The sequence below is a fragment of the Grampus griseus genome, assembly GCF_964374135.1.
Source record: "Grampus griseus genome assembly, chromosome: 20".
Classification (NCBI taxonomy): Eukaryota; Metazoa; Chordata; class Mammalia; order Artiodactyla; family Delphinidae; genus Grampus; species Grampus griseus.
Window position 1 is genome coordinate 1,147,477 of NC_139014.1, and position 26,576 is coordinate 1,174,052.

The following is a 26,576-nucleotide window of genomic DNA, read 5'->3' on the forward strand; positions in this document are numbered from 1 at the left end:
TCTGACCTTGAGGAGTATTACTGGGATGTGTTGCTCTTCTATATACTGTGTACGGAGAAGTAATGACTTCAAAAAATAAGATTATCAAAGCGTGTTCAGGCCATATTTGCTAGCACTAATTCTGCTGTAAAACAGTTAGGAGATCTTAGCGTGTGTATTCCAAGGCCCTCAGGGACTTGGCTGTCTAGCACCCGCATCTTGTCATCTCAGGGCCTGGGTGTGCTCCTACCCAAGGACACATGCGTGGAGCTTCAGGCGGAGGGAGGAGGCCAGTCTCAGGGCCTGGGTGTGCTCCTACCCAAGGACACATGCATGGAGCTTCAGGCGGAGGGAGGAGGCCATCGACATATGTGGCAGGATACGGTCTGGGAGGAGGACTGTGCCTTCAGGGATCTCAGAACCTCAAGGTCAGAGTGCATTGGGATGGCATAGTGGGTGGGGCAGGGCCCTTATTCATCTCCTGTTGGATAATTTCGTGTGAGTCAACCTAGTAGCTTCTAGGCAATAAAGCCATTTTCTCACGCAGGCCCCAACCAGCAGGCTATCAAGTCCAGCATCACAAAGGCTGGCAGGTGCTCCCAGGCACTTGCACGTGAGGCCTAATTACTCCCCTTGTCCTGGGAGACATGCCAGCCTGCTTTCACACCCGTCGAGTGGCATTACAAGCATAGTTACCTGGCCCACAGCTCCATGCTTTTGGATTAGGGAGCTTAAAGCCTTCCCTTCTGCGTTACAGGGAGCTCTTTACCTGCCTTACTTAAGAATTCCTTGGTGATGGGGCCTCCTCTTCCCCCTGGAGCATAGATTATGGGCTCTGGACCACCTTGACTTAGAGACCCCACTGACCACTTCATCATTCACCCTTGCAGATGCTGTCTGCTTTCCCATCCTCCACACTCTCCATGACGTACCACCTCCTGGTAACCGCGAGCTCCATTGCACATTATTGTGGTCAACTAAAAGTATCTAGTAGCTCAAGGTAAAGAGGATACGCTACTTCCTGTTTGCTGTTGAGAAGCACCCACATGTAAAGGACATTTATCTACCTGGAAGGGGCTAGGTTGAACTTTAACACAGATCCACCTTGATGATGGCATTGAATATGGTTATGAATATCATCATCAAGATGTTCCCAGAACATTAGGGTTTTTCTCCTGGACTCTACCATTAATCTGGAGAGGACACCCCTGCCTGAACTTGCTGACAGTGAGGAAACCTAGGCAAACACTAGAAGGGGCTTGTAACCTCTAGAAGTTGGCCAAACAGCATTGGATCGAGCAGACAGGACTGAGCGATTTCATTTGAAAAGGCTCTGGCAACCTTGAGATTTGTTCATTAACCAGCATCACTGAGCAACAGACCCTGACAAAGCAGCGAACTATTTTAATAGTTTAACTTATGAACATCTATCTTTAGGCTTCAAATGCCATTATCTCTATTTCATTTGTTCCTGACTTTTTAAAATGAATGAACGGAAAGCAGGGTCACTGGTCCAAGTGTCGGAACTCCTCAGATAACTCAGAGTTTCTGTGGAAGGGTGTTGGTTCTGGAGCCTAGACCCAGGCAGCGCTGTTACTAACGATCTCACAGCCAGTCCTGGTCTTGTGTCTTTTCTTGGGGGAAAACTTCTGTAATTCTTCTGCCTTAATTACTTAAAATTACTTAAATAATAATTTTAAGAAGAATTACTTAAAATTACTATTCCTTAAATACTCTAAGGAAAAGTCAATCGGTTACTTTTCCTTAGAGTATTGTAAAATATTTTGCTTTCTGTCAATTTTAAATCACACCATTCTTCCAGTTTTTTTGAGGCATTTGAGAATCAGGTCTCAGTAGAACTTTTTACTTCTTTCTGTTTCCTTTCAGTGTGGTACATGTTTAAATGTTTTACTAAAATTTATAATTTCATTATTATAATGCTTGATAGTATAACACTGAGCAGAAATAATAATGTGTCCAAGACTGTTCTAAAAATATCCTAACTCAGTAATTCATATACTTGGCTGCCTGAAAATGATGCAGTAATGTCAATAAAATTTTAAATTCTCTTTTTTGTTGGGATTAACATTGTGGTTGTGTGAATCACAGAGAAAACCATACACATTTATTTTAAATAATCATAGAAAACTTTTCTACTTGGCATGGTATATAAAGAGAAAATTTATATGCATTTTTTCTGTATATTGCCTATAGTAGAATAATAGGCAAGAAAGATCCCTAAATTTTAAACAGACATAAATTCACTAGAATGCGTCTTTGTTCTCAGATGCAACATAAAATTTTCCGTATTATTTTCTGTACTATCTTGTTCCGATAAGTGTGTATACTCCAGAGTTAGTGCACTTTTCTTTCTTCTAAATAGTAAGTTTATGAGCGGTTAGGAGTTTATTGTTGATTTTCCCACCCTCAAAGAAAAATCCCAGTAAGAAAACATTTTGAAACGTACATGTAAAAACAGTTTTAATCTGTGTTCTGATTCTGAATTTGCAATTAGCGGATGAGAGTCTTACATCTCCAGAGGAAATAACTTCGGAAATGTGGTGCGGCGTGCGCGCCTGGAGAAGTGAGTGCTATAGCTTTAAGATAAGGTAGTCTGGCGATTCGCTGCACGAAACAAGATCGATTCGGAGCAGGCTCCTACTGTTAGCTTTTTTGAAGATGGATTCTCACGCCGAAAATAACACAGCGTATTCTAGATAACAGCAGTTTTTCCCCCTGAAATCCACCAAAACTGAAGAAAAATCCAAGTGACTGTTCTTAGCAGCTGTGTGGCCTGGAGTTCACTGGGGAAGCTGGCTTCCTGCAGTCCCTATTCATCACCTGCTTCAAAGACAGCCTGGCTGGCTATAGTGTGCAGGCCAGGTAGGGTGCCATTGTGCACAGCCTGGGAGGATTAGTATCAAAGCTGCGGCAACCAGGCCCTCGGTCTCGGGCTGCCATTCAGTCTAGCAGGGAGAGGCTAAGACTGGCCAAGGTCACAGTCTCCAGTGTGGAGTGGACTGGGAAAGGATCCTGAGAATAGAATGCTTTTTATGAAATCATGGCGCAAGCCTGCAGCACAGCAGGTGCCCCTCTGGAACACATAACATCTGTTTATGTTGGTATACCGTAGCTGACAACGAGATAATAGAGCTTTGAAATTTATCATTTTATTTTTAGAAAGACAACTGTATATACAATAATCCAGATGCGTATTTAGCTTCGATCTTTTATTTGAAAACCATAAAGAAAACTGACCGATTTAATTGCTGCTTTTTACGTTGTATATATTTCAGCAAAAAGCAAAGCGTACTGACGATTAACCATTTATAACCATTGCTGGTCAGTAATACCCAAATTCTTGGGGAGGAAATACCTAGCATTCGACATAATTTTTTTCAATGTTTCAGGCATTTGTGTCAACAGATTGCAGAAGGATTTACTGAATATGCCCAACTGTCTTGAATATTAGGAGGTTTAGATAAAATCCACCCCCCCACACACAAAATGAGAGTATTTTAAGGGTGAGGTAATAATGACGCAAAAAATAAAATTTTCAACTTGGGCAAATTAGAGACAAATTAAGCTGGCCATGAGTTGTCATGACGACAAGGATGTTCTGTTGATGAACTGTCCTCATTGTCCAATCAGATAGTAGAGCTGAAGCTGGAGCATGAACAGGAGAAGACGCACCTATTACAGCAGCATAACGCAGAGAAGGATAGCCTAGTCCGAGACCATGAACGGGAAATTGGAGACCTGGAGAAACAGCTTCACACTGCCAATATGGAGCACGAAAATCAAATCCAAGAGCTCAGGAAACGAGATTCACAGGTAATTATCAATAATATTTGATACAACGGGGATCTATTTTTAAAAAGTCATCAGCGTTTCATGTTTTCTTATTATTCTTGTCGATGCACGCTGTTTGATCATTTGCAAAACTGACAAATAAATGTGATTTTTTTGTTTTCTCCCCACCCCCTCTTTTGGGGGATGAATAAAGCTTTAACTACAGAAACCACAGGTAGCCAGATTAAAAATCCCATGGCGCGCTATAACTTGGCCCCTTTTTTATAATCTTGTCTCAGTTCCTTTCATGATGGATTTTTTTTTAAGGTATCTGCCCCTTACCCCTCCCCTCAGCCTTAGCAAATCCCTAGGAAATATATCAGCCTCACTCCTTGCTTTTTGTTTTAATCTCTGTAGGTAATCAAGCAGCTGTTTTAATATTTGCTTTTCCTTCCTAGTGTTGCTTTTTTTCTTTGGACTCTATATTTGATTAGGTTACTGAGATGATAACTGATAAAGAGAAGGGCTACCCCCCATGAGCACGCCACGCCTCCTGCCTCACCCCTGCAGTCCCTGCTGGAGGCCATTTGCAGAATAACCCCCAGCTGTGGCAGCATTTGCCTCTTCAAACTTAGGGATGGAATGTGCACTGTCAGCATGGAAAATTACCTTTATAAATTTCAGATGGAAAAAAATCTTATCGGGTGTGTTTCTTTGTGGTACAATACATTCTTTACGGTATATATAATCAAAGGCCTTTAGTGTATCCTCTTGAGGAGGTTGCTGTGAAATTTTATTAAAGAAAAATTGAAGAGCAATTGATAACAATAAAAAGATAATTTTCTTTTCTAATAAAACCATACCATCCAGTAGGTCTAAATACCTCTCTCCCATTGAAATCTAGCCATATTATCCACACCACACATGAGCTTCTTCCTGGTTATCCTTCCTCCCCAAATAACGTAGATTTTAAATAGCGAAATAGACCTTCTGTTTGTTATAATATGCGTTTAAGCAATTCCATAATTATCTAAACATAAAAGTACTGCTGATTAAATAGATGTTATGTCTTGAGTGGAAGGCGGGAGACGGTAAGGCAAAGAATAGGGCTATTGGTCATCTTCATTTGACCTTGCGTTGTGTTTTACCTTTGGATAAAGATGGAGGTACAGGCTTTTTTGTCAGTCACATGCATTTCTAGGAAAATTATTTAAATTTGTTTTATGGGGGTTTGTTAATTAAAGAGGTAGTCGTTGTAGTAGCCCTAGTACCAGAATAGTCAGGTGGTTCCTGTGAAATCAACGTGTGTTATATTTTTGCCACCAACCTCATTAGAGCCTTTATAAAATATATTCTGATCTTTTAATTGTTAGTATTACAATTTGTTAAGAATATTTTCACACTTACATTCTCCTTCGAAGATGATGTTAAGCCTTACCATTGTCTTCTTTGAGAAGATATTTGGGTTCTGAATCAGTGCAGGATCTGTTTGCATGGTAGAATTGAATAATCGATACAGTTAAATACATTAATTTATACAACTTCTAACTATTTTCGTGGTGTTGTAGAAAGCTGACACAAACAGAGGCCAAATTTAGAGGAAATCTTTGTGACTTTGCATATGTCGTATCTGCCATATATAGGGTGCGGTTCATCCAGTGATAACAAAAGGGAAATTTTAGAATTATTACATATAATTAAGCCACAGGGAGAGTATAATGAAGTTATTAATTGAATTTCTTCTAATTGAAGTATTAATCTGACCTCTTCAAATGCTGTAGCATACGATTGATTATATTTCTGAGATTTTCTGTCTTTCTTGGAACAATTGGAATTGCTGTCCCGGGAATGCTAGTAAGCATTGGAAACTTAGGCTAAATGCATTCTTGATCAAAATGAAAATGATTTTCTGCAGAAGCTATGCTAAGTTGTTTTTAGAGAACATAGTTTTAAAAAACTCTTATCAGTAAGTTATATTTTAAAAAATCTTATCGTGTATACCAAAATGCTGAAACTTGTATTTATTTTGGACTATTTATTGGGGCTATTAATTCACGGTTTCCTCAGGTAAGTCCTAAATTTTCCAAATATATCTTTTCATGACTGTGGTCTAAGTAGTCTAATGCATAATACCTTTTAGGTTCTGAATTCCATTCACAAATTTCAGAAAAAGCAAAGTGACATATCTTTTTTAAAATAGAAGAGCCTTTTTAAAAAATCACTGTTTTGTGGTTTGATGCAGAACAAACACAAGTATCTTAAATACTGGATTGTGTAATGTCTTATTTGCGTTCCAGGGAGACATTTGATGTTCAATTCATGCCCGGCTGCTCCCATTTAGCAATGGAGGCCATTTTGTAAAAAGGACTAGTTGGAATATTTAAGCAAAAGAGGACAGTGAAATATCTATTCCGGGGGCTCTGGCTTTGTTCGCTGCTTTTCTTCTGTCAGATTCTTGATTGCAAGCAATATACTAAAAATCTACTTTTGGCTTCTTTCAACTATGTAATATGTTGTATGCTAATAAAACCATTGTTATAAAGTATAGTCACCTACCTTAAGGTGAATCATATCAACTGGGAGCTCCCTTTTGGTGAATATGCTATATAATTATTACAGGTGCGTTGTTATTCAAGTAATTTTTGTTTTATAGAGAAACAATAAGATACAGTAATATAACTAAGGACAGTTAACCATTTCTCTCTTTTTATTTGGTGCATTTAGCTAATTATTCTATGCATACATTATATTTTTGCCATAATTCCTTGATTTTCAACGATGGGAGAGTTTATGTTGTGATACTTACATTTGCTAACATGCACATTAAATTTTCCTACCTTCATATAAGATGTTCAGTCTGCTATGTACCTGAGGTCATAACGTTTAAGGAAAAGCACCCAGATCAGTAGATTTCAAGACATATGGAAATTCGCAACCTCATTATCAGATAGTTCTCATTTGCCAGATCCCTCTTATTGAAGTTATTTTGGAGAATGATTTGCTTGAGTCCATCATGTTTTTTAACATAAAGGACATTTATAGTTTTGTTGTGATCATCTTAGGAAAGCTTCTTCCAACATGGTAGTCCTCGTGTAATTCTTGTTTTGCTTTTGAACTGCAATGTAGTGAAAGAATTTCTGCAGTTTATCCCCTCGAACTTGAAGAAAAACAGAACGTAGATTCCTTGATCCCTTGGTTGTGCTTTTAGGACCCTGAACCACTCAGAGGTTGCTTGATCTTTGATGTTTGCTGCTGAAGTGAATGGTGTGTATGAGCCCTTGTAGAGACTGTTGTAGAGGACCTTTGTGATTCGCCCCAGAGGTGGTGTCCCCATGTTGGGACAGCTCTCTCTGTGAGCTGTTGAGGTTCGGATGCATTGAGTAGTGAGAGAGGAACCACGGCAGCCACTGTGAACCACCATCTGTAGAGTGGAGAGGGTTTTCAGCGACATCTGAAAATACATTTAACTGGGGATTTGTATATAGTGAGGTGGGTCTTGCCTAATGCTGGCATCTCGATGCCTGTCTTGATTCCCTAAACTGAGAATCATGATTCTCATATGAACAGTTTTGCACAATAAAGACAGATCACCTGGATTTTGCCATACTGACTGACAGTAAGAGGCTACATCGATCGCCGATTCTAAAATGTGGGATTTTTAGAGCCCCTCTTCTTTCTCTCTTACACTTAAAAAAAAGTTTTCCAAAAAAGATGTTTATGATAGGACAATTTTAAAAATTATATCTTGATAACATTATCTTCCATGAATTTGGGAATCTGGGCACAAGATAAAATGTCCATTTATGAACTGGGTGTGTACATGTGTGCAGTGGATTAAGTATGGGTTATTATTCTTCAAAGATTACTCGAAGGGTGAATTTAACGATATGTATGTTCTGAACACTATTGTTGAACCTATACATGGTCTTTGGGCTTTGGGGTGGCTAGTACTTTTTCTGTTGAAAACGTTTGATTTTAATTTCTTTATATTCCAAGCATTTTCAAAAAGGATTTGAGGCAGCATTTTATGATAAACACATACAGATGCAATATAACTGAAAATGGTAATTAAGCAATAAATGATATTAACCGCATCAGAAAATCCATACTTTTAAAGAAAATGCTCCAGTTAAGTACAAGTTTTAGCTCTGAGCTTGCCTAGAAGCCACAGTGAAGAGTGAAACATGATGAATTGTGTAATTCTAAATATCTAATGTAAGAAATCATACCAGTTCATTTTTTTTCTAACGCTCAATTCTGAGAGAAATATACGACGTGGGGCTTCATGTAAAAGGCGCTGACCAGTATAATTGATGATTTTCTCGATATGTTAAAACATTTGGGAATAAAATCCAGTGGGAAAACCTAAGATGCTTTAAGTACTTCCACAAAATGTAATTAGCAAGTTTATTTTAATGTGCCAAATTTTCATTTTAATTTATGGGTAATGCCATTATCCTCAACATCAAAAAATGCAGTTGCTTTGGGAGATCCAATTTAGTGGCTATTATGAATCAAAAGAAAGCATATTTTAAGTCATAAGCCTACATTTCTGTATTATCACTATATGACTCTTCCAGAAACCCTTAGAAAACATCTCTAGATCGGAAGTGCTTTAAAAGTTAACGCCCTAAACCCTCTTGCACTGTTGGTGGGACTGTAAATTGATACAGCCACCATGGAGAACAGTATGGAGGTTCCTTAAAAAACTAAAAATAGAACTACCATATGACCCAGCACTCCCACTACTGGGCATATACCCTGAGAAAACCATGATTCAAACAGAGACATGTACCACAATGTTCATTGCAGCACTATTTACAATAGCCAGGACATGGAAGCAACCTAAGTGTCCACTGACAGATGAATGGATAAAGAAGATGTGGCACATATATACAATGGAATATTACTCAGCCATAAAAAGAAACAAAATTGAGTTACTTGTCATGAGATAGATGGACCTAGACTCTGTCCTACAGAGTGAAGTAAGTCAGAAGGAGAAAAACAAATACCGTATGCTAACACACATATATGGAATCTAAAAAAATATATATATATGGTTCTGAAGAACGTAGGGGCAGGGCAGGAATAAAGACACAGACCTAGAGAATGGACTTGAGGACATGGGGAGCGGGAAAGGTAACCTGGGACGAAGTGAGAGTGGCACAGACATATATACACTACCAAATGTAAAATAGACAGCTAGTGGGAAGCAGCCGCACAGCACAGGGAGATCAGCTCGGTGCTTTGTGACCACCTAGAGGGGTGGGATAGGGAGGGTGGGAGGGAGACGCAAGAGGGAGGGGATATGGGGATATATGTATATGTATAGCTGATTCACTTTGTTATACAGCAGAAACTAACACAACAATGTAAAGCAGTTATACTCCAATAAAGATGTTTAAAAAAAAAAAGATAACCCAAGAACTTTCGGTGTTTGTTTAAAATACAAATAGAGGTTTTTCCCAACTAAGCCATTTTTAAAAGACTGTGGGGGAAATATTCTTTTTCTGACGTGAAAAACATAGGTTATTCAGAATTTTCCAAATAGGACAAAAATCCTTATATTCTGAAAAGATGCATTGATGCAAAGATCTCACTTTATTAGTATCCAATGGTGATGTAATAGAATTACATATGAACTAATAACAAATTTGCATTAATATTGTATATATTACTGTGTGGAAGAATGCTGTTTCTTAGATACTTAATTATGAGAAATAGAGAAAGATGCCCTTTCAAGTGAAGTCTACATTTTTGAGAGGTCACCAGCTTTCTTTCTCCATAATAATTCTAAAATTCTGTGATTATTTTCATCTTAAAAGCACAAAAGTAGCCTATATCTGCCTATAATTAAACTATTATAAATAATTCAACTTGGTCCTCCTTGTGGAAAAAATTATATTAAGTTTAATAAACAAAAACAGGCTGAGACAAGGAAATTGATTTCTCTAAGAATGATGCATTTATCGAAGTATTATACAATGTATCTTTAGTCCTGTGCATATTTTTAAAATGTGGCAGTTACCATGGAAACCACATTCTATGGCATGTGGTCCACTTTTAGATAAAGAATATTCCTTTTCAAGACAAGCCTTCCAAATAATAACATATAAAGTATTCCATTTGCAATAAGAACTTCATATCAATCAATAATGATTGCTTTAAAAATCTGTCCTATGTTCTCATTATACTTAATGGATTTTTAAAGAAATATTTAAATTGTTTTGAAGAACATTAAGTTGTTCTTAATGATTAAATGCTGAGGATATTTACAATAGAGGGTATAATGTGATCACTCTGCAGTGGTGAAAACCGGGAGACTGCAAGGGAACACAAGTCTGTGTACACAGCGTGTTCCTACAGATAAGAAGCCTTTAGTCATATCGAGTGTCTGAATATCCAGCAATAATGTTGTCAGATTAAGTCATCACGAGAGATGACTGCATCCAATTATTTTCATTTGACACATAAAGAACCTGTGGTTCCAAGGTCATTATCTTGCCCAAGGTCACAGAACTAGCAAACCGGGGCTTCTTAATTCAGTGCTCTTTATCTCACGGCCTCTTCCAAGAAAGGTTTTAGATTTTTGGAGACACTTGGACATGGCAAAAAAGGAAGAGGGCTGTGTGAATCTCTGCCGGGCATGGGAGAGAGACACTGCTACCTTTGTTCCCATGCTGAGATTCTCATCTCAATTTGCATTTCTTTCATTGAGTTGGTGTACTTGATGGTGCTGCCGGTCGTAACTGAACTGGGCTGCTCGAGTCCGGTTTGAGTCAGCAGTGCCTCTGGAGCAGTCCTGAATTTCTCTGCTCGGCCCCTTCCATCGCATCACCTCATCCAGCCCTTCCAGTCCCCCGTAAGGATTAAGTTTCCTATTTGGAAACGGTTTTGACCTTCTTGCCTGGGTCAGAAAATGACTTGTATGTATTTCCACTTTATCAATGAGGAAAGATTCTGAAAGTGCAGCAAGTTGCCCAAGGTGACATAACTAGTAGTGTAGCTGGCGCTCGTGACCACTTGCCCTGCCCATTCGCCTGCTTATGGAGGAGCGCGTTGTCTCTGAATTTCATTTATTCTGCATAAACTCCATTCCATTTTCATTTTGGATTCTTAATACATTGCTAGGTTTAAACACTGATACCCATACCTCAGGCTATATAAATCCAAATCAGGTTTTAGCCAGTAGTTTCAGTCTCTCTCCAAAGTGACAGTCATGGCTATGTCTATTCTGAAACCAGCTAAACTCGGAAGAGATATGCATTTCTTAATATTTTATTTGGAATAGAATTCCTTCCCACAAATTTTAGAATTTAAAGTTTCCTATGCTTTTAAATGGGTTCACTTTTGGTTTTCACATTATTACTGAAATAAGAAGGTATGTCCAGAGTAAGAATCCAGTAAGCTTTTAGGTCAGTGGGACCTACCAATCTTTATAAGATATTGCTTAGGAATTTGCTTTCAGTATTGGCGAAATACGGTTTGTTGTGAATGGTTTACTATAGATGAATGTCTGTTATATTCATACTGATTTGGAACATTACATATGATCCATTCCTTTTAACGGAGTGACTTTTTAAAGCTCAAAGACTTCAATGTTGGCATTTTTTTCCCTAAAGGGATCCTTGTAAGAATCCTATCACACGGCAACAGCTGGTCAAAACCTCCTAGAAATGAGGTCGAGGTGGTTTAGTAAGTTCAAACCTGGAGACTTTCTTGATAGAAATACAAAGAACAATTAGAAAAACAAATTATGTTGATGCAGTTTGAGCTGAGTTCTAGAGTAATTTTGGTCAAAATGAAAAACTTTCAGAAGAGTTTTCTTTTACATAAAATACTCCAGCAATAAATCACTGTTCCACATGAGGGATGTCATTCCCGTTGACATATGGAAAAACGCCTTCGTTTAGCCCTTTGCCCTTAGCGTTTTGCCCTTCCTTCTCCTCGCCTCTGCCTTAAATGAAATTACTGAGGAAGTTGGCAGAAGTTACCTGGGAGGAAATATGGGACGAATAGCTCTTCTTCCTTGATGTCTTGGAAAAGTCATTTTTGGGTTTCTGACTCAGTTCCCTAAGAGACGTCCCTGATGTCTTCATTTGTATATTTGAGGTAATTTTTTGGGACTGAGAGGTTGAAGACAGAGTACAAGAAGTGACTGGCAAAATGATGATATCATCAAATGTTCAAAGAGCTGGCAAATTGAAGCTCATTAAACTGTCATTTTGTCTTTGGTTCAGGACTAATTGGAATCACGCCTAGTTGCAGGATACGAAAGATATTTAACACCTGAGCATTTTCCATGAGAAAAGTCACAGAAATTTCTGTTGGGGAGACCTCGAACTCCTGTTTGAGGAGGAGAGCAAGGCATTACATGAAAATAATTGTCTATTTTCAAGCTACTTTAATATTTGTGTAGAGAAAACCTTGGAAAATATTGTCGCTAGAAGGAAACTTTTGGATAATAAAAAGTGGCCTCATTGAGACCTAGTTGGTGGATCATTGTGGAACTTGAGACAATATTTTTCCATTGAAACAAATATAAAAATTTAGTGAAAGTTATTTTTCTTCACTTGTTTTAACAATTAATTTAAATTGTTACCTGACCTCTCAAGTACTTTCGGGTATTTGTATGCTGAGAGGTTGGGGAAGGATCACAAGAAATCATGAAGAAACAGTGCACAATTAGACTTGCAGGGTTTGAAAATGTGTGTTATTTTTCCTGTCCATTTGGATTTGTTTTGCTCGGGTATGAAGTCAAAGCCTGAAAGTAGTAGTAAGATTTGAGAATGAGCTAATGGTGTCCTCAGATACCGTAAGAAGTTTGCTGAAGTTTGTGGCCTGGACCTGGGGTCTCTTTCCTTGTTAGTGGGGGCAGTTGCAACGCAGCAGTGCTCTCAGGGTGTGTGTGTGTGTGTGTGTGTGTGTGTGCGCGCGCACGCGCGTGCGCTTGCGCACGCATGGGTGTGTTTGTGTCCCAGTGACATTATCGCTCTGTGGTACAGAGGAGCTTTCAGTGAACATGCAGCAATGGTCCAGCCAGGCCTAGCATCTTAAAACGAGGGAATTTTCCAGTAAGGACTTGAAAGTTGTAGGTCTTTAAAAAGGTTAAGATTAAACTGGTGACTCATTCATCTTAAGTCTACTCCTTAAGTCAGTCTTTATTAATGAAACAAACCCCAGATCGCTAGGGTCAAGTGGGACCTTATTTATTTCGTTATTTGCAAAGATGTCATTTAACGTACAAAATGCATGTGTTTACCAAATGTTTCCTGAAAGCTAATTTTTGTAATGTAAATGTTATCCACACTTGTTGGGCAAATTTTACAATAGCTCCAGATAAAATGATGCTGGCATGTGCAACAGGAGAAGTAGAGTGTGAGGGTGGAAAACTTTTGGTTCTTTATTTATTCAAAAATTGCTTCCAAGGCTGTTGTTAGACAAAAGCCCTGAGTTCAGGAGGTGCCGTGTGTCCCCGGCCCCTGTAAAGCCTGTGTGGCTGGTTCAGGTCTTGAGAGCCGTGCAGGTGTAGGACATGCAGCAAACATCCCAATCTATTGCCATAAAGTCGGTGTTTCTTAAAAAAATTCAATTCAGAAATAGGAATAGCAGAGTAGATCTTCTCAGAAAAATCATAATTATTGTTGACTGTTCCGATTGCTCTTTGAAGTCTCATTGTTCCATATCGATATTGACAAAATGGAACTCTGTGACTTGAACACTTTTATAATTGTGACTCTTTGGATCATGTATAAATCAAATTTATTTCCACATACGTTTTCCTATCTGTCAGAATTAGGCAGAATTATGTATATGGAATTTGCTTCTGACACAGCCTTCCTTCAACTTGATTCATTTACTCAGTAAAGGTATTTTGAGTGCAGTTCTGTGCCAGGCCCTGGGGATGGGGGTATACACCTTCAGGAGGTGGCTTTCACATGAATGTTGCCCCAAGTTGTGTAGGGAATGGTCTCTCTGGCCCTAAGAGGATTCCTTTCAGGGTTACAGAAAAGAACAAGATAGATCAGTCCTCTGCTCTAAAGGAACTTACACTTGAATGGGGGAAAGACAGATGATAACACAAATCACAACTTAACAAGGAGAGCATTGCGTGACAGTCCCTGTTAGGTGCAGAGCTGTGGTACTGTGCCCGGTGACTGTTCGCTGGCCGTCAGCGAGGCCGCTCCAGGGGGAGCTGTCTAAGCTGACGGAAGAGAAGAGGAAGCCTGTGTGCCAGGAGCAGAGCAGGTGCAGGAAGGGCCGGGCCTCTGAGGAGCTGGGTTTGACTCTGCATGCGATTGGAAGACAAGGAGAGGCTTCTGAGCAGGAAGGTGACGTGATCTGACTCACGCTTCTAAAAGGCCACTGAGGCTCTGCGGGCAGTCCTGGGTGTCTGTGTGATGTTTGCATTTGTCGGTAGGACTTGCTGATGGGTAAGCTGTGGGGAGTGAGGCAAAGAGGACTTCTGTAGAGTTAGGGTTTGAGCAGCTATAGTTAGACGATGGTGCCAGCTATGAGGGCAATTAGGAGGGAATGAAAACAAAGTTCTGCCGAGTTAAGTTCGAGCCTCACGTTAAATATCCAGATGGAGGTGCGTCAGACAGGGAGTTGGAGATGCAGGTTGAGACTCCAGAAATACGAATTTGGACATCATTGGCATACAGGTGATAGATAACGTATGGGCCTAGATGCAGTGATCAATTTCTTTCGGATATGAAAACAAAGGTGCTGGTTCATGACCAGTCTCGACCACTTGCTGGCTTTATAAACCTGAGTAACCAATTTCATATCTCTGATCATTGTTTTCCACATCTGTGATATCCAGTCGTTCATTCAGCGGTGTCCTCTACTGAGCTCCCACTACGTGTCAGGCACCGTAGTCAACCTTGGAATATTCAAAACGGAGTGATTCTTGCCCTCCAGCTCATATAGTCTATGGAGAAGCAGGCATTTGTGCATCTGTCATGATAGGAGGGCAGTATGGTTCCTTCCAACAGCTGGGGGCAAAGAATACCTTCCTTTCACATAGACGGAGGGTGCGTCTGCATAGAGCAGAGACACAGTAACACCCCTGGTCAGAAGGACAACCTGCCCTGGCCCACAGGTCCCCATGGGGCACCCTTTTGCTGGTGGTACCACCTGATCCATGTGATGATTTAATCGGGCCCTTTAGGATGCCTAGCTCCCCTTTCTTTGGGGTGGAGGGAGGTCGGTACCCTCCTGGCTGCTTTCTACTCTCTGGAAACTGCCTACATGCCCGCCTTGCCCACCTTGTGTGTAAGGAACTAGTAACAGTACCAGCGTGGAAATGGGCAGTTATATCTCGGGGCCTCCTCTAGCGGACCCAGCCTTTAGGCCTTCTAGAGTTACACACGTGTGTATAGCAAAGTGCAATGAAGTGAGGAAGTGCCTTGATCCCAGGTAAAGAAGAGATGGAGTTATGGAGTGTGGGGAGATAGGGTCTGGGAGGGGATCAGAAAAGGTTGATACCATATGCATTGAGGGTTTTTTAGTGAATAGAAATTTGCTACGCAAATTAGACTAGGAAAAGTATTCTAAACAGGAGTAGCAAGATCAGTACCTGCAAAATACTTTACACCATGTTGGGAAGTCAGAACCAGCTCTCCTTGAACGCTGGTCTCCAGTTTGGGGTTTGTACTGTCTATCTGTGCTGCCATTTCTGTGTCTTCCATTTCCTTACCTCAGTGTCCTACCTGCAACACTTGTTACCCCTTCTGGTAATTATTTAGAACAGTGTTCTCCCAAGTAGGGTCCGTTAGGATATAGGAAGAAAGAAAAGAACTTCTATTTATGTGTATTTGTATTTCATCTATTTTGTGTAAGTTTTTGTAATGTGCAGAATGTATTAATATGGCAGTGTCACAGATTTACACATATACATGCTAGGTTGCATGCTCCAGTTTTTTATGATAGGCGTGTCCAGTGCAAAGTGGAGAGATCATAACTGTCGACAGTCAGAAGTCACTGGAGAATTGAAGCAGAGGATTAAGAGTCGTAAGGCAGTGAGATTGGAGGCTGGGTGGCTCGTTGGGAGTCATCCTAGTGACAGGTGATGAGGGACTTAGCCAAGACTTTGGCGACAGGAAAGCTGATGTGGCAGAGAGGGAGGGAGAGGAGGCCGGAGTTGTGGTCCATGTGCACAGGGCATCAGGTGTTGATGTCACTTAGGCACCTGGGAATAGAAGGCTAGAGTTCAGAGGAGAGCTCTCCTCTGGAAATAAAGGCTTGGGGGTCACCAGGATGGATGGCAGCAGGTACCAACTGTGAGGATGAGCCCCTCTAAGGAGGGGAATGGAATGAGGGTGGGCCACACTCATTGCCTAAGAGAAGATGGAGGACATAGCACTGAACGAGAAGACTGGGAAAATGGCTCAAGGATGAGGGCAAGGGAACCAAGAAAAGGTGGTGATTCAGGAGCCATAATGCCTGACTCCTGGGTTTTTGTGAGTTTGAAATGGGCAAATACTTTCAAATAAGCCTGTAAATGTTAGTTTACGTATTTCAGTTTGTGAACCGTGGCCAAACAACGTAGACAGACGGCCGCACCAAATGAGCAGCAGTCCGTAAGGACCGACTCCACGTGGCCCAGTCCTGCCGCGGGACACGGGCTCTCAGATCAGGGAAGCCAGCGATGGGAAGGTAGACCCAGGTGAAAGCCGCATCGCGGCTCGGAGTGGCGGGTCGTGCTCGACCTGCACCCACGCCAGCCCGGCTCCCGCCCGGCCCCACTCCCGGGCCCGCTGCCGCTCCCGGGAGGCTGGGGTCCACGGAGAGCCGCCGGGTTGGGGACAGAGGAGGGTGTCGCAGACGCCCTGGAGATCAGCCAGAGAGGCGCAGAGGAGCAGGATGTGTCCTGGCCCGCACAGGAGCTCAGCGTCTGAGCCTCCGAGGTCGAGGCCTGGGAGATGGGAGACCACAGGCTGCCCGCAGCCCTGAGATGCCCCGACGGCGCCCCTGCCGGGCCCGGGGCCCAGCCGCGAGGCTGCTGGAAATCGCCACGGGGAGCCTCTCTCGTTTGCCCTCTTCCTTATTTAACGCGCGCGCCTTCACTGCCTCACTCATGCGTGCGTTTCAGTGTTCAAAACGGATAAATATTACACAGCAAGGCGACTTCTGGAGTAGGTAACTCGTGACCGCTTTTACACCTTAAATGAATAGAGGAGAAAGGAACAAGTGATTTCTCTTAAGATGGAACTGTGTCTCCAAGGGTTCCTTCACTTACCTCTTTGTTCATTCCGCATTTACGGAGCACCCTCATGCGCCAGCCACTGCGCTGAGAGAAGGGACACAAAACAAATAAGACACAGCCCTCGCTGGAAGAGCTCCCACTCCGCCAGGCAGTTTAGCAAGTCCGCAGAGCACCGCGAACGAGAGAATCGCCCTTCCCTGCTTACCTGCCCCGCGTTCCCAGTCAGGAGGCTGCGTGTGCCCCAAAGAGCCTGGGAACGCCCCAGAGGAGGGGAGGTCTGAACAGCACTGAGGTGCAGAGGAAAGTAAGCGACCACATCACGGAATTGTTTCTCGTTAAATGGCTCTCGTCAGAGTGAAATCCGGATTGACATGTATACACTGGTGTGGATAAAATCGATGACTAGTAAGAACCTGCTGTATATATATAAAAAAAAGAAAAAACCTATTTATTAAAAAAATAATAATAAAAAAATAAGGCTTTTTCCAAAAAAAAGTTCTTGTCGCATACACACACAAAATTGTAACTACGTGAGGTGAAGGATGTTAACTAGACTTATTGTGATAATTTCACACCATATGCAAACATCAAATTATTATGTGGCACTCCTGAACTAATACAATGTTGTATGTCAATTATACCTCAATTTAAAAACCATTATGTACATCTAAAACTAATACAATGTTATATGTCAATTATATCTTTATTAAAAATTAAATTAAAAAAAAGTGAAATCCGTCACACTGAAGAAGCGGGAGTTTTGATGGATGGAAAGAGTGGAAAAGGAGACGGAAGAGGAACACTGTCCTGGTGGGACACCATCGAGGGTGGGAGCTGCGGTCTGGAGACGCGCGCGCCTGGCGGTGGGGGGCGGGGCAGGGACAGATGCAGGAGCTGCAGACGACGAGGTGGGACCTTCAGCTGCCTCGAAGTCAGGCCCAGGGTTAGTGGCGCCCCGACAGTCACCTAGAGACACGGCAGAGGCCGCGGCCCCTACCTGAGGAGGGTGACCCCTTGGAGCACCTGTCCTCTAGGGCCCGGGGGCTCCCGCCGCGTGGGCACGCTGCTTACCGCCCCCTGCCTGCCGGGGCGCCCTCCCCTGCACCCCAGCCCCGACCCTGGTCCCCGCCTGCTGGGCCGCCTCCTTGTGGGACTGGCGGAGGTCAGCTCTCCGAAGCGGACAGGCGTGTGCTCAGGGCCTGACCCGTCGTGGCCGCACAGGGTGACAGCGAAGGGCAGCGCCCGGGCTCCGAGCTGTGGAAATAGGAGTAGCCCTGCAGGAGGGGAACGTTTCCAACTAGAAATGGCCTGCTTTTATTTGTTCCTGAGAAGGAGAACCGAGCAGAGCGCGCGTGCTGGACACCTGCACCGGCTTTCTGGGAGGGGGCAGGTGTGAGCTCAGTTCTGACAGAAGGCGGGCAGACCCGGCCGGGCGGCGCTGGAGTGAGGGGTTGGGACTTGCCCCCACGTCGTGTGCCTTCAGAGCTGTGAGCGCTTCCCCCGCACCTCGTCATGGTATCAGTTACAGGCCAGCCCTTGGTGGGAAAGCCTTTTTCTGCTACTGCTCACTGGTGGCCCGTGGTTGCTGTCCAGGAATACCGTGAGGCCGCTTCGCAGAGCACGTCAGATCGACGAGTCAGACGACCTAGAGCCTCTCGCCACCCAGAGCAGCGCCCAGGGGCTTACACGCGGTATTAGGGCCCTTGCTTTTCGGGTGGCATCAACGTCATACTGCAGTTGGGGCTGCAGTTTTCCCCCCTAAGCACCTCTTTCTCTTCTGCAACCCTATGGCAGCCCATGGTTGTTTAGACGGAGCTCAGGAATGTTTTTAAATATTAATTTGGTTTGACATGACTTGGTGCACAAATTAATTATTCAAGCACATATTGTTCCACGTACATGAAAAGAATGGAACTGTGGTGAGTCGCGTTCTGACTACCACATGTGCATCATGATGTTACCAGCAACAGACTATTAAGAGAACAAAAGCTGGCAACATACAGTAACTCTGGATTTGGCCAGTCCCACAAAATTAGCATAAATATGTGAAGCGATCAAAACACTTTGGGACTTCCTAGGAAAGTGTCCCTATTCTTATCTAGTTCTAAAAGAATGTGGAGTAAACGATTCATTTAACCGAGGATAAAAATATGTCTGCTATGCAGTTATAATCGTGTGTCATTAATCAGAAAATACTGCAGAAACTCTGACAAATTAAAAACACAAGGATGTGTCTGCAAGGGTTTTTTCAGCCATTAAAAAGCTGCTTCACCTCTCAGGCAGGCTTTCATGGCAACTCCTTGCTCAGTGTACTGACATCTTCAAAGACTCTGACATCTGTCGGCCTTTGAACTACCATTAAAAAATATTATCCCATTTCCATTCTTTTATGCCCATTTTTTTAATTATAGCCCTTCTTTCAAGTTGAGAACATGGTTGGTTTAAATGATGCTGTCCTTTCGTTTTCAGCCACCCAGCTGCGGTTTGAATAAATTGATGTAGAATCAAAGGCGGGACTTTAAAGGAAAAAGGTTTGATGGACTTGGACTCCAAACCAGATGAGGTTTTATGATGAAAAGGGTTTAATCCCAGCACAGGCATTGCGTCTATCAGTTGAGCAGAACAAAGCAATTCATATATATAGGTTCACGCGAAATGATCTATTTTTTTTTAACAGCACAGATCTCTTCAGGACTTGCAAATGTGGCATTAGCTAATATTCAGAGAGCTGATTTCCTTTCATCCACCAGAAGCTTATGATTATAGTACAGTTCTCGAATTGGAAATGAGAGCTGCAACACAGATTTAAAGCTGTGCTGTCTGATTTGTATTCAATCTACATGTCACTGCGGGACAGGCTAGTCTGGGCCAAGCTGGTTCAACACAGGGGAGCACAGTTTCATCATCTGAGATTCTTAGTCAAAAATATCACCAGCTAATTAAGACAACAGTCTCATGAGTATTAGCGAGGTGTTTGGTTGATTGGTATCTCTTAAAATTTGACAAGAAGGATTGAAGATGCGTCCTCTCTTTTGTTTCATATGCTTCTTGCAGTGTTAATGTGCACAGGTGCCTTGCAGGGGAATGAGGTGTAGTCAGTTAACTCAGACCCCTTTTTTAGAAAAGGAAAACAACGTAACTGTAAAACAATGACTTATTTGGCCTTCAGATATTTCCCCTCATCCAATTATTGATCTGAAAAACAAAAAATCCTTTCTGAAAGTAGACTTCAACATTGCCTTTGCTCAGTAAACTACTGAATGATAAACGTTATTTTGAGCCAGACCATTCAGTAACTAGATAAGTCATTTAGGATAATTGCAAACCTAGAACATAGATCTAAGTCCACTTTAAAGTAAAAAGTGATTAAAAAAATTTTTTTTCTATAATAATTCAGGGTAAATTGTACTTTTAATCCATTAGAAATTTACTTAAGATCATGCGCACCTGTTTTACATTAGAAATGTGCTATTTTTTCAGAGTAAAGAAATGGTTCTTCCATTTACTTGGAAGGTTTGGTACCATTTACTTGTACAGATTTGATCATTCTGCACCAATTATTTTTCATTCTCTTCAAATAGAATTTCTATTTTAAACTACAAATTAGTATCCAAACCGTATTTGAAGAAATTCTGAACATGCATAGTTTTAATCTGGCAAAACAGATGTCAGTTAGAGGAGCGGTACTTTAATTCTTCTCCTACTACGATCTGTGGTCTACCTCAATAGTCTAGAATGCTTCATTGTCTTTTTTTCCTCCCTTCTCTTTAGAAGAAAACATGGAATAATGCACTTTGATATAGGGTTTACCAGGAAGTACATTTTGCCTAGCCCTAACATATTTTTGTAGATTTATAAGTTTACTGAGTTACTTGGAAGAAGTTGGATTGCTCTCAGTATAATCATCATTGCTTTTCACTCTGGAATCCTATTTTAGCTTCCCCCTTTTTTATTATGCAATGGTGAGCCAATCTTTCACTGCTGTTAACCATGTAGTTAAGTTTTCATCCCTATATACATCCCTTTTGCTCTATCCTACTGAATTATGTCTGTGTCTTCCCAGTGAGTCCTAGTTTTCCCCTGCTTCTCCCACTTCTCCATCTGAATTTCTTATTTCTCTACCAGCTCCACGACCTTACACTAAATATTGTGGTCTCCCCGCCCTTTTTTCCCCTTAATTCTTCTGTTAAGCAGCCGTCTGCATGTCAGTGGCCTTAAATAACAGCTATGTGCTAATGACTCAAAGCTCCCATCCCTCATGTGAGAACTGGTCGCAGATATCCAGCTGCTTCCTGGCCCCTTCTCTTAGCTCACAGACGCCTCAGATGTCACATGTCCAGAACTGAAACCTCCACCCCCGTCTTTTCCATGTCTATGAGCTCAGTGCTCAAGCCACAACTTGGGTGTCATTCTTGAATGGCTTACCTTTCTCTTAATCCGTCAGTAAATACCATAGATTCAGCCCCCCAGAATCTATCTCGAATCCATTCATTTCCTTCCCTTCCAGCCGCTCCCTAGTCCAGGACACCACCGTCTTTCACCCAGACCTCCACAGTAGTCCCCTAACTGATAGTCTTGCTTTCCTTCTTGTTCTTCTCAGCAACCATAATGATCATTTTCAAAATATATGTTGGATTACAAAACCTCCCTGCTTAAAATCCTTCAGTAGCTTGTATTTAGAATAAACTCCAAGCTTCTTAGCATGGCCTACAGAACCTTGCATGAACTGGCCCTATTGTTACTTTCCCAACACTTTCTCCCGCTCTTCTCCCCTGGCTAACTGTGCTGGAGCAACACCAGCTTCTTTCTCATTGCTGAAATATACCAGACTCTTTCTAGCCTTCATACTTTGGCCCGTGCTATTTATTGGGACTGGAAAGCTTTTGCTCTGGCCCTTGGCATGAGCAGCTTCTTCTCATTCTTTAAGTCTTAGCCTAATTGTTAACTCCTCACATGGGCCTTCCCTAAAAAGGGCTTCCTTTCAGTGATGCAGGCCTTCCTCAAGAAACTAGAAAAATCTCAAATAAACAACCTAACCTATCACCTAAAAGAATTAGAAAAAGAAGAACAAACAAAACCCAAAAGCAGAAGGAAGAAAATAATAAAGATCAGAGAGGAAATAAATAAAATAGAGATTAAAAAAAAAAAAAGGAAAGGATCAATAAAACCAAGAGCTGATTTTTTGAGAGGATAAACAAAATCAACAGACCTCAAGCCAGGATCACCAAGAAGAAAACAGAGAGGACCCAAATAAACAAAATAAGAAATAAAAGAGGAGAAATAATAATTGATACTACAGAAATACAAAAAATACAGCCTGCCAAACTGAGTCAAGAAGAAACAGACAAATTGAACAGACCAATCACTAGAAGTGAAATAGAATCTGTAATTTTAAAAACTCCCTGCAAACAGAAGTCCAGGCCTGAATGACTTCACTGGGAAATTCTACCAGACATACAAACAAGAACTTATACCTTTCCTTCTCAGTCTCTCCCAAAAGATTGAAGAGGAGGGAACACTCCCCAAGTCATTCCATGAAGCTACCATCACCCTGATACCAAAACCAGACAAAGATACTACCACAAAAAGAAAATTACAGGCTAATATCTTTGATGAATATAGACACAAAAATCCTCAACAAAATATTAGCAAACCAAATCTAACAATACATAAAAAGGATCAAACACCATGATCAAGTTGGATTTCTTCCAGGGTCACAAGGATGATTCAACATATGCAAATCAACCAAAGTGATAAACCACATCGATCAAAGAAAAGACAAAAACCACATGATCATCTCAATAGATGCAGAAAAAACATTTGATAAAATTTAACATCCATTCATGATAAAAACTCTACCAAAGTGGGTATAGAGGGAACATATCTCAACATAATAAAAGCCATTTATGACAAACCTACGGCCAGCATAATACTCAACAGTGAAAATCTGAAAGCCTTCCTGCTAAATTCTGGAACAAGACAAGGATGCCCACTCTCACCACTTCTATTCAACTTGGCATTGAAAGTCCTAGCCACAGCAATCAGACAAGAAAAAGAAATAAAAGGTATCCAAACTGGAAGGGAAGAGGTAAAATTGTCATTATTTGCAGATGACATGATACTGTATATAGAAAACCCTAAGGACTCCACACAGAAACAGCTAGAAATAATAAATGAATTCAGCAAGGTAGCAGGATACAAGGTTAATATACAGAAATCAGTTGCATTTCTTTCCACTAATAATGAAATATCAGAAAGAGAAAGTAAAACAGCCCTGTTTAAAATGCATCCAAAAAAAATAACCTTGGAATACTCTTAACCAAGGAAGTGAAAGACCTATATGCTGAGAACTATAAAACATTGATAAAGCAAACTGAAGATGATTCAAAGAATGAAAAGCTATCCCATGCTCTCGGATTAGAAGAATTAATATTATTAAAATGGCCATACTACCCAAAGCAATCTACAGATTTAATGTGACATTACCCATGACATTATCAAATTACCCATGACATTTTTCACAGAACTAGAACAGGTAATCCTAAAATTTATATGGAACCACAAAAGACCCAGAATCGCCAAAGCAATCCTGAGGAAAAGGAACAAAGCTGGAGATGTAACCCTCCCAGACTTCAGACAATACTACAAAGCTACAGTAATCAAAACAGCATGGTATTGGCACAAAAACAGACATATGGATCAATGGAACAGAATACAGAGCCCAGAAAAACTGGCGCACCTGTGGTCAATTAATCTGCAACAAAGGAGGCAAGGATATACAATGGAGAAAAGATAGTCTCTTCAATAAGTGGTGTTGGGAGAGCTGGATAGCTTCATGTAAATCAGTGAAATTAGAACACTCCCTACACCATATACAAAAATTAACTTGAAATGTTAATATCTAAATATAAGACACGACACCATAAAACTAGAAGAGAACATAGGCAAAAAATTCTCGGACATAAATCATAGCAATATTTTCTTAGGTCAGTCTCCCAAGGCAAAAGAAATAAAAGCAAGAATAAATAAGTGGGATCCAATCAAACTTACAAGCTTCTGCACAGCAAAGGAAACCATAAATAAAATGAAAAGACAACCTACAGACTGGGGGAAAATATTTCCCAATGATGCGACTATCAAGGGCTTAGTTTCCAAAATAGACCAACAGCTCATACAACTCAATATCAAAAAACAACCCAATAAAAAAATGGCCAGAAGACCTAAATAGGCATTTCTCCAGAGAAGACATAAAGATGGCCAAGAGGCACATGAAAAGGTGCTCAACATCACTAATCATTAGAGAAATGCAAATAAAAACTACAATGAGGTATCACCTCACACTGGTCAGAATGGCCATCATCAAAAAGTCTACAAATAACAAATGCTGGGGATGGTGTGGAGAAAAGGGAGCCCTCCTGCACTGCTGCTGGGAATGTGAACTGGTACAGCCACTATGGAGAACGGTATGGAGGGTCCTTAAAAAACTAAGAATAGATCTACCGTATGATCCACCAATCCCACTCCTGGGCATATATCTGGGAAAGATGAAAACTCTAATTTGAAATGATACATGCACCCCAGTGTTCATAGCATTATTTACAATAGCCAAGACATGGAAAAAACGCAAATGCCCATCAACAGATGAATAGATAAAGAAAACGTGGTACATGTATACAATGGAATACTACTCAGCATGAAGAAGAATGCAATATTGCCATTTGCAGCAACGTGGATGGACCTAGAGATGATCATATTTAGTGAAGTAAGTCAGAGAAAGATGAGTGTTATATGGTATCACTTATGTGTGGAGTACAAAAAATAATACCAATGAATCTATATACAAAACAGGAACAGAGTCACAAACATAGAAAACAAACTTATGATTACCAAAAGGGAAAGGGAGGGGAGGAGGGATAAATCTGGAGTATGAGATTAACAGATGCGAACAGTAGTTTGTACATAAAATGGATAAGCAACAAGAATTTACTGTATAACACAGGGAACAGTATTCAGTATCTCACAATAACCTATATTGGAAAGTAATCTGAAAAAATATATATGTATATAACTGAATCACTTTGCTGTACACCTAACAATATTGTGAATCATATATACTTCAATATAAATAAATAGATAATATAAATAAATACATAAATAGGGCTTCCTCTATCAAGCACCTTGTTTGTGAACTTCATAGCACTTTTCCCAGTTTATATTACCTATGTATTAATTTTTTTGTCTACTCCCCCAATGGACTGAGAAAATGGACCTTCTGCGCTTTCCTCACTTCTGTATACCCTCTACTGAAAAGATTCTTGGTGCAGACCGTGGCCTCGGCAAACGTTTGTGAGCATCTGTGTCAACAAAGGCAGAGTCACTGAGCAATGGGAGCCACAGGAAAGCGGAGCTGGGCCTCCTCCGAGGAGCCGGCAGTGGCTTCAGAGCTGGGTTAGGTCACAGGGGTCGAGGCGACGGTCTGCCAGGCTCTCAGCAAGCCGCCAGCTCGTTAGCGTGTTTTGGTTGTGTGTGTGTTTGTTCTTTGGGGGATGGCACCGGCAGTGTATTGTCATTCCCATCTCTGAGTTCTCACAAAATTTCTAATCTACAATGACAAAAATAGGTGTGTAGCATTAGCCCATAATCACCGTGACGTCATTATTGTTTCCATGTTTGTGTCTTCCAGAGGAGGGACTGCACCTTATGTCTTTGCATCCAAAGATCCTGCCAGAGGGCCTGGCCCAATCAGTGAATGAATACAAATCAGTGAATTTAACCATTTTGCAGGGATTGGTCTCGGTCTGGGCTCTGCTTGTTCCCATATTTTTTAACCTTCAGATTTCTAAAATATGCAGCCAGTTTCTTTATTAAATCTCCAAATCGTACTGACTTCAGAGAACTGGCTGCCACTTGGGTAATAATAAATTATAGCATTTAATTATAGAATATTTATCTTCTGTAATTATAGAATATTTATCCCACATATGCCAAGGCCCTCCTTAGTTTCGGACACATTGCTAGCTGCTGAAGATGTAAAGAATGAATAGCACACACTTAATCATTGGGGGAAAAGACAGGAAACATAAATGTAAGCGGAGCGTTAGAGACCTAATGGGACTTCGTGAGCTGCGGAGGACGGAGACCTCAGCCATCGCGGATGGGGTCCTCGGGCAGGGCGGTAGCGCCGTCTCTCCAGCGTGCACGTGCCTTGGGCACTGCTCATGTGTTCTTTTCTCCCAACTGAAAAGAGTGTAACTTTCCTCCTTTATTAGTTCTTTAACTTTTTTAGTACGTACAGAACTATCTTACCTCTGTGTGGTGTCTCCGTGCAGAGGCTGTCGTGACCATGAAGGTCCAGGCACATAATCTGTAAACGTTCCTTTTTTAGTTCTTTGCTGAAAGCCATCACAACCAACTGAGGAGTGAATTACGCTACTGATTCCGTGGTGTTCGAACAATATTCCTACATATTTTAGTCTTCCTCTCCATAATTTATATTAAAATCTTCAAAAGGGTGGGAGAGTGTCTTTAATTTTGTTGTCTACTGGTAGCAACCATGAGATTGATCTGGTCTTATCTTAGAGGACTTCTGAGTGTT

The 26,576-nt window shown here is 41.2% G+C and overlaps 1 protein-coding gene across 3 annotated transcripts in view; it reads left to right on the forward strand.

Annotated features, from left to right (window-relative positions):
* CEP112 (centrosomal protein 112) overlaps nt 1–26,576 on the forward strand; it is a 418,975-nt gene that overhangs the window by 203,062 nt on the left and 189,337 nt on the right. For all 3 annotated transcript variants that reach the window (XM_082679947.1, XM_082679948.1, XM_082679949.1), the window contains one exon: nt 3,631–3,813. In XM_082679947.1, the coding sequence (XP_082536073.1) occupies nt 3,631–3,813 (183 nt within the window). The remainder of the gene's footprint in view (nt 1–3,630; nt 3,814–26,576) is intronic.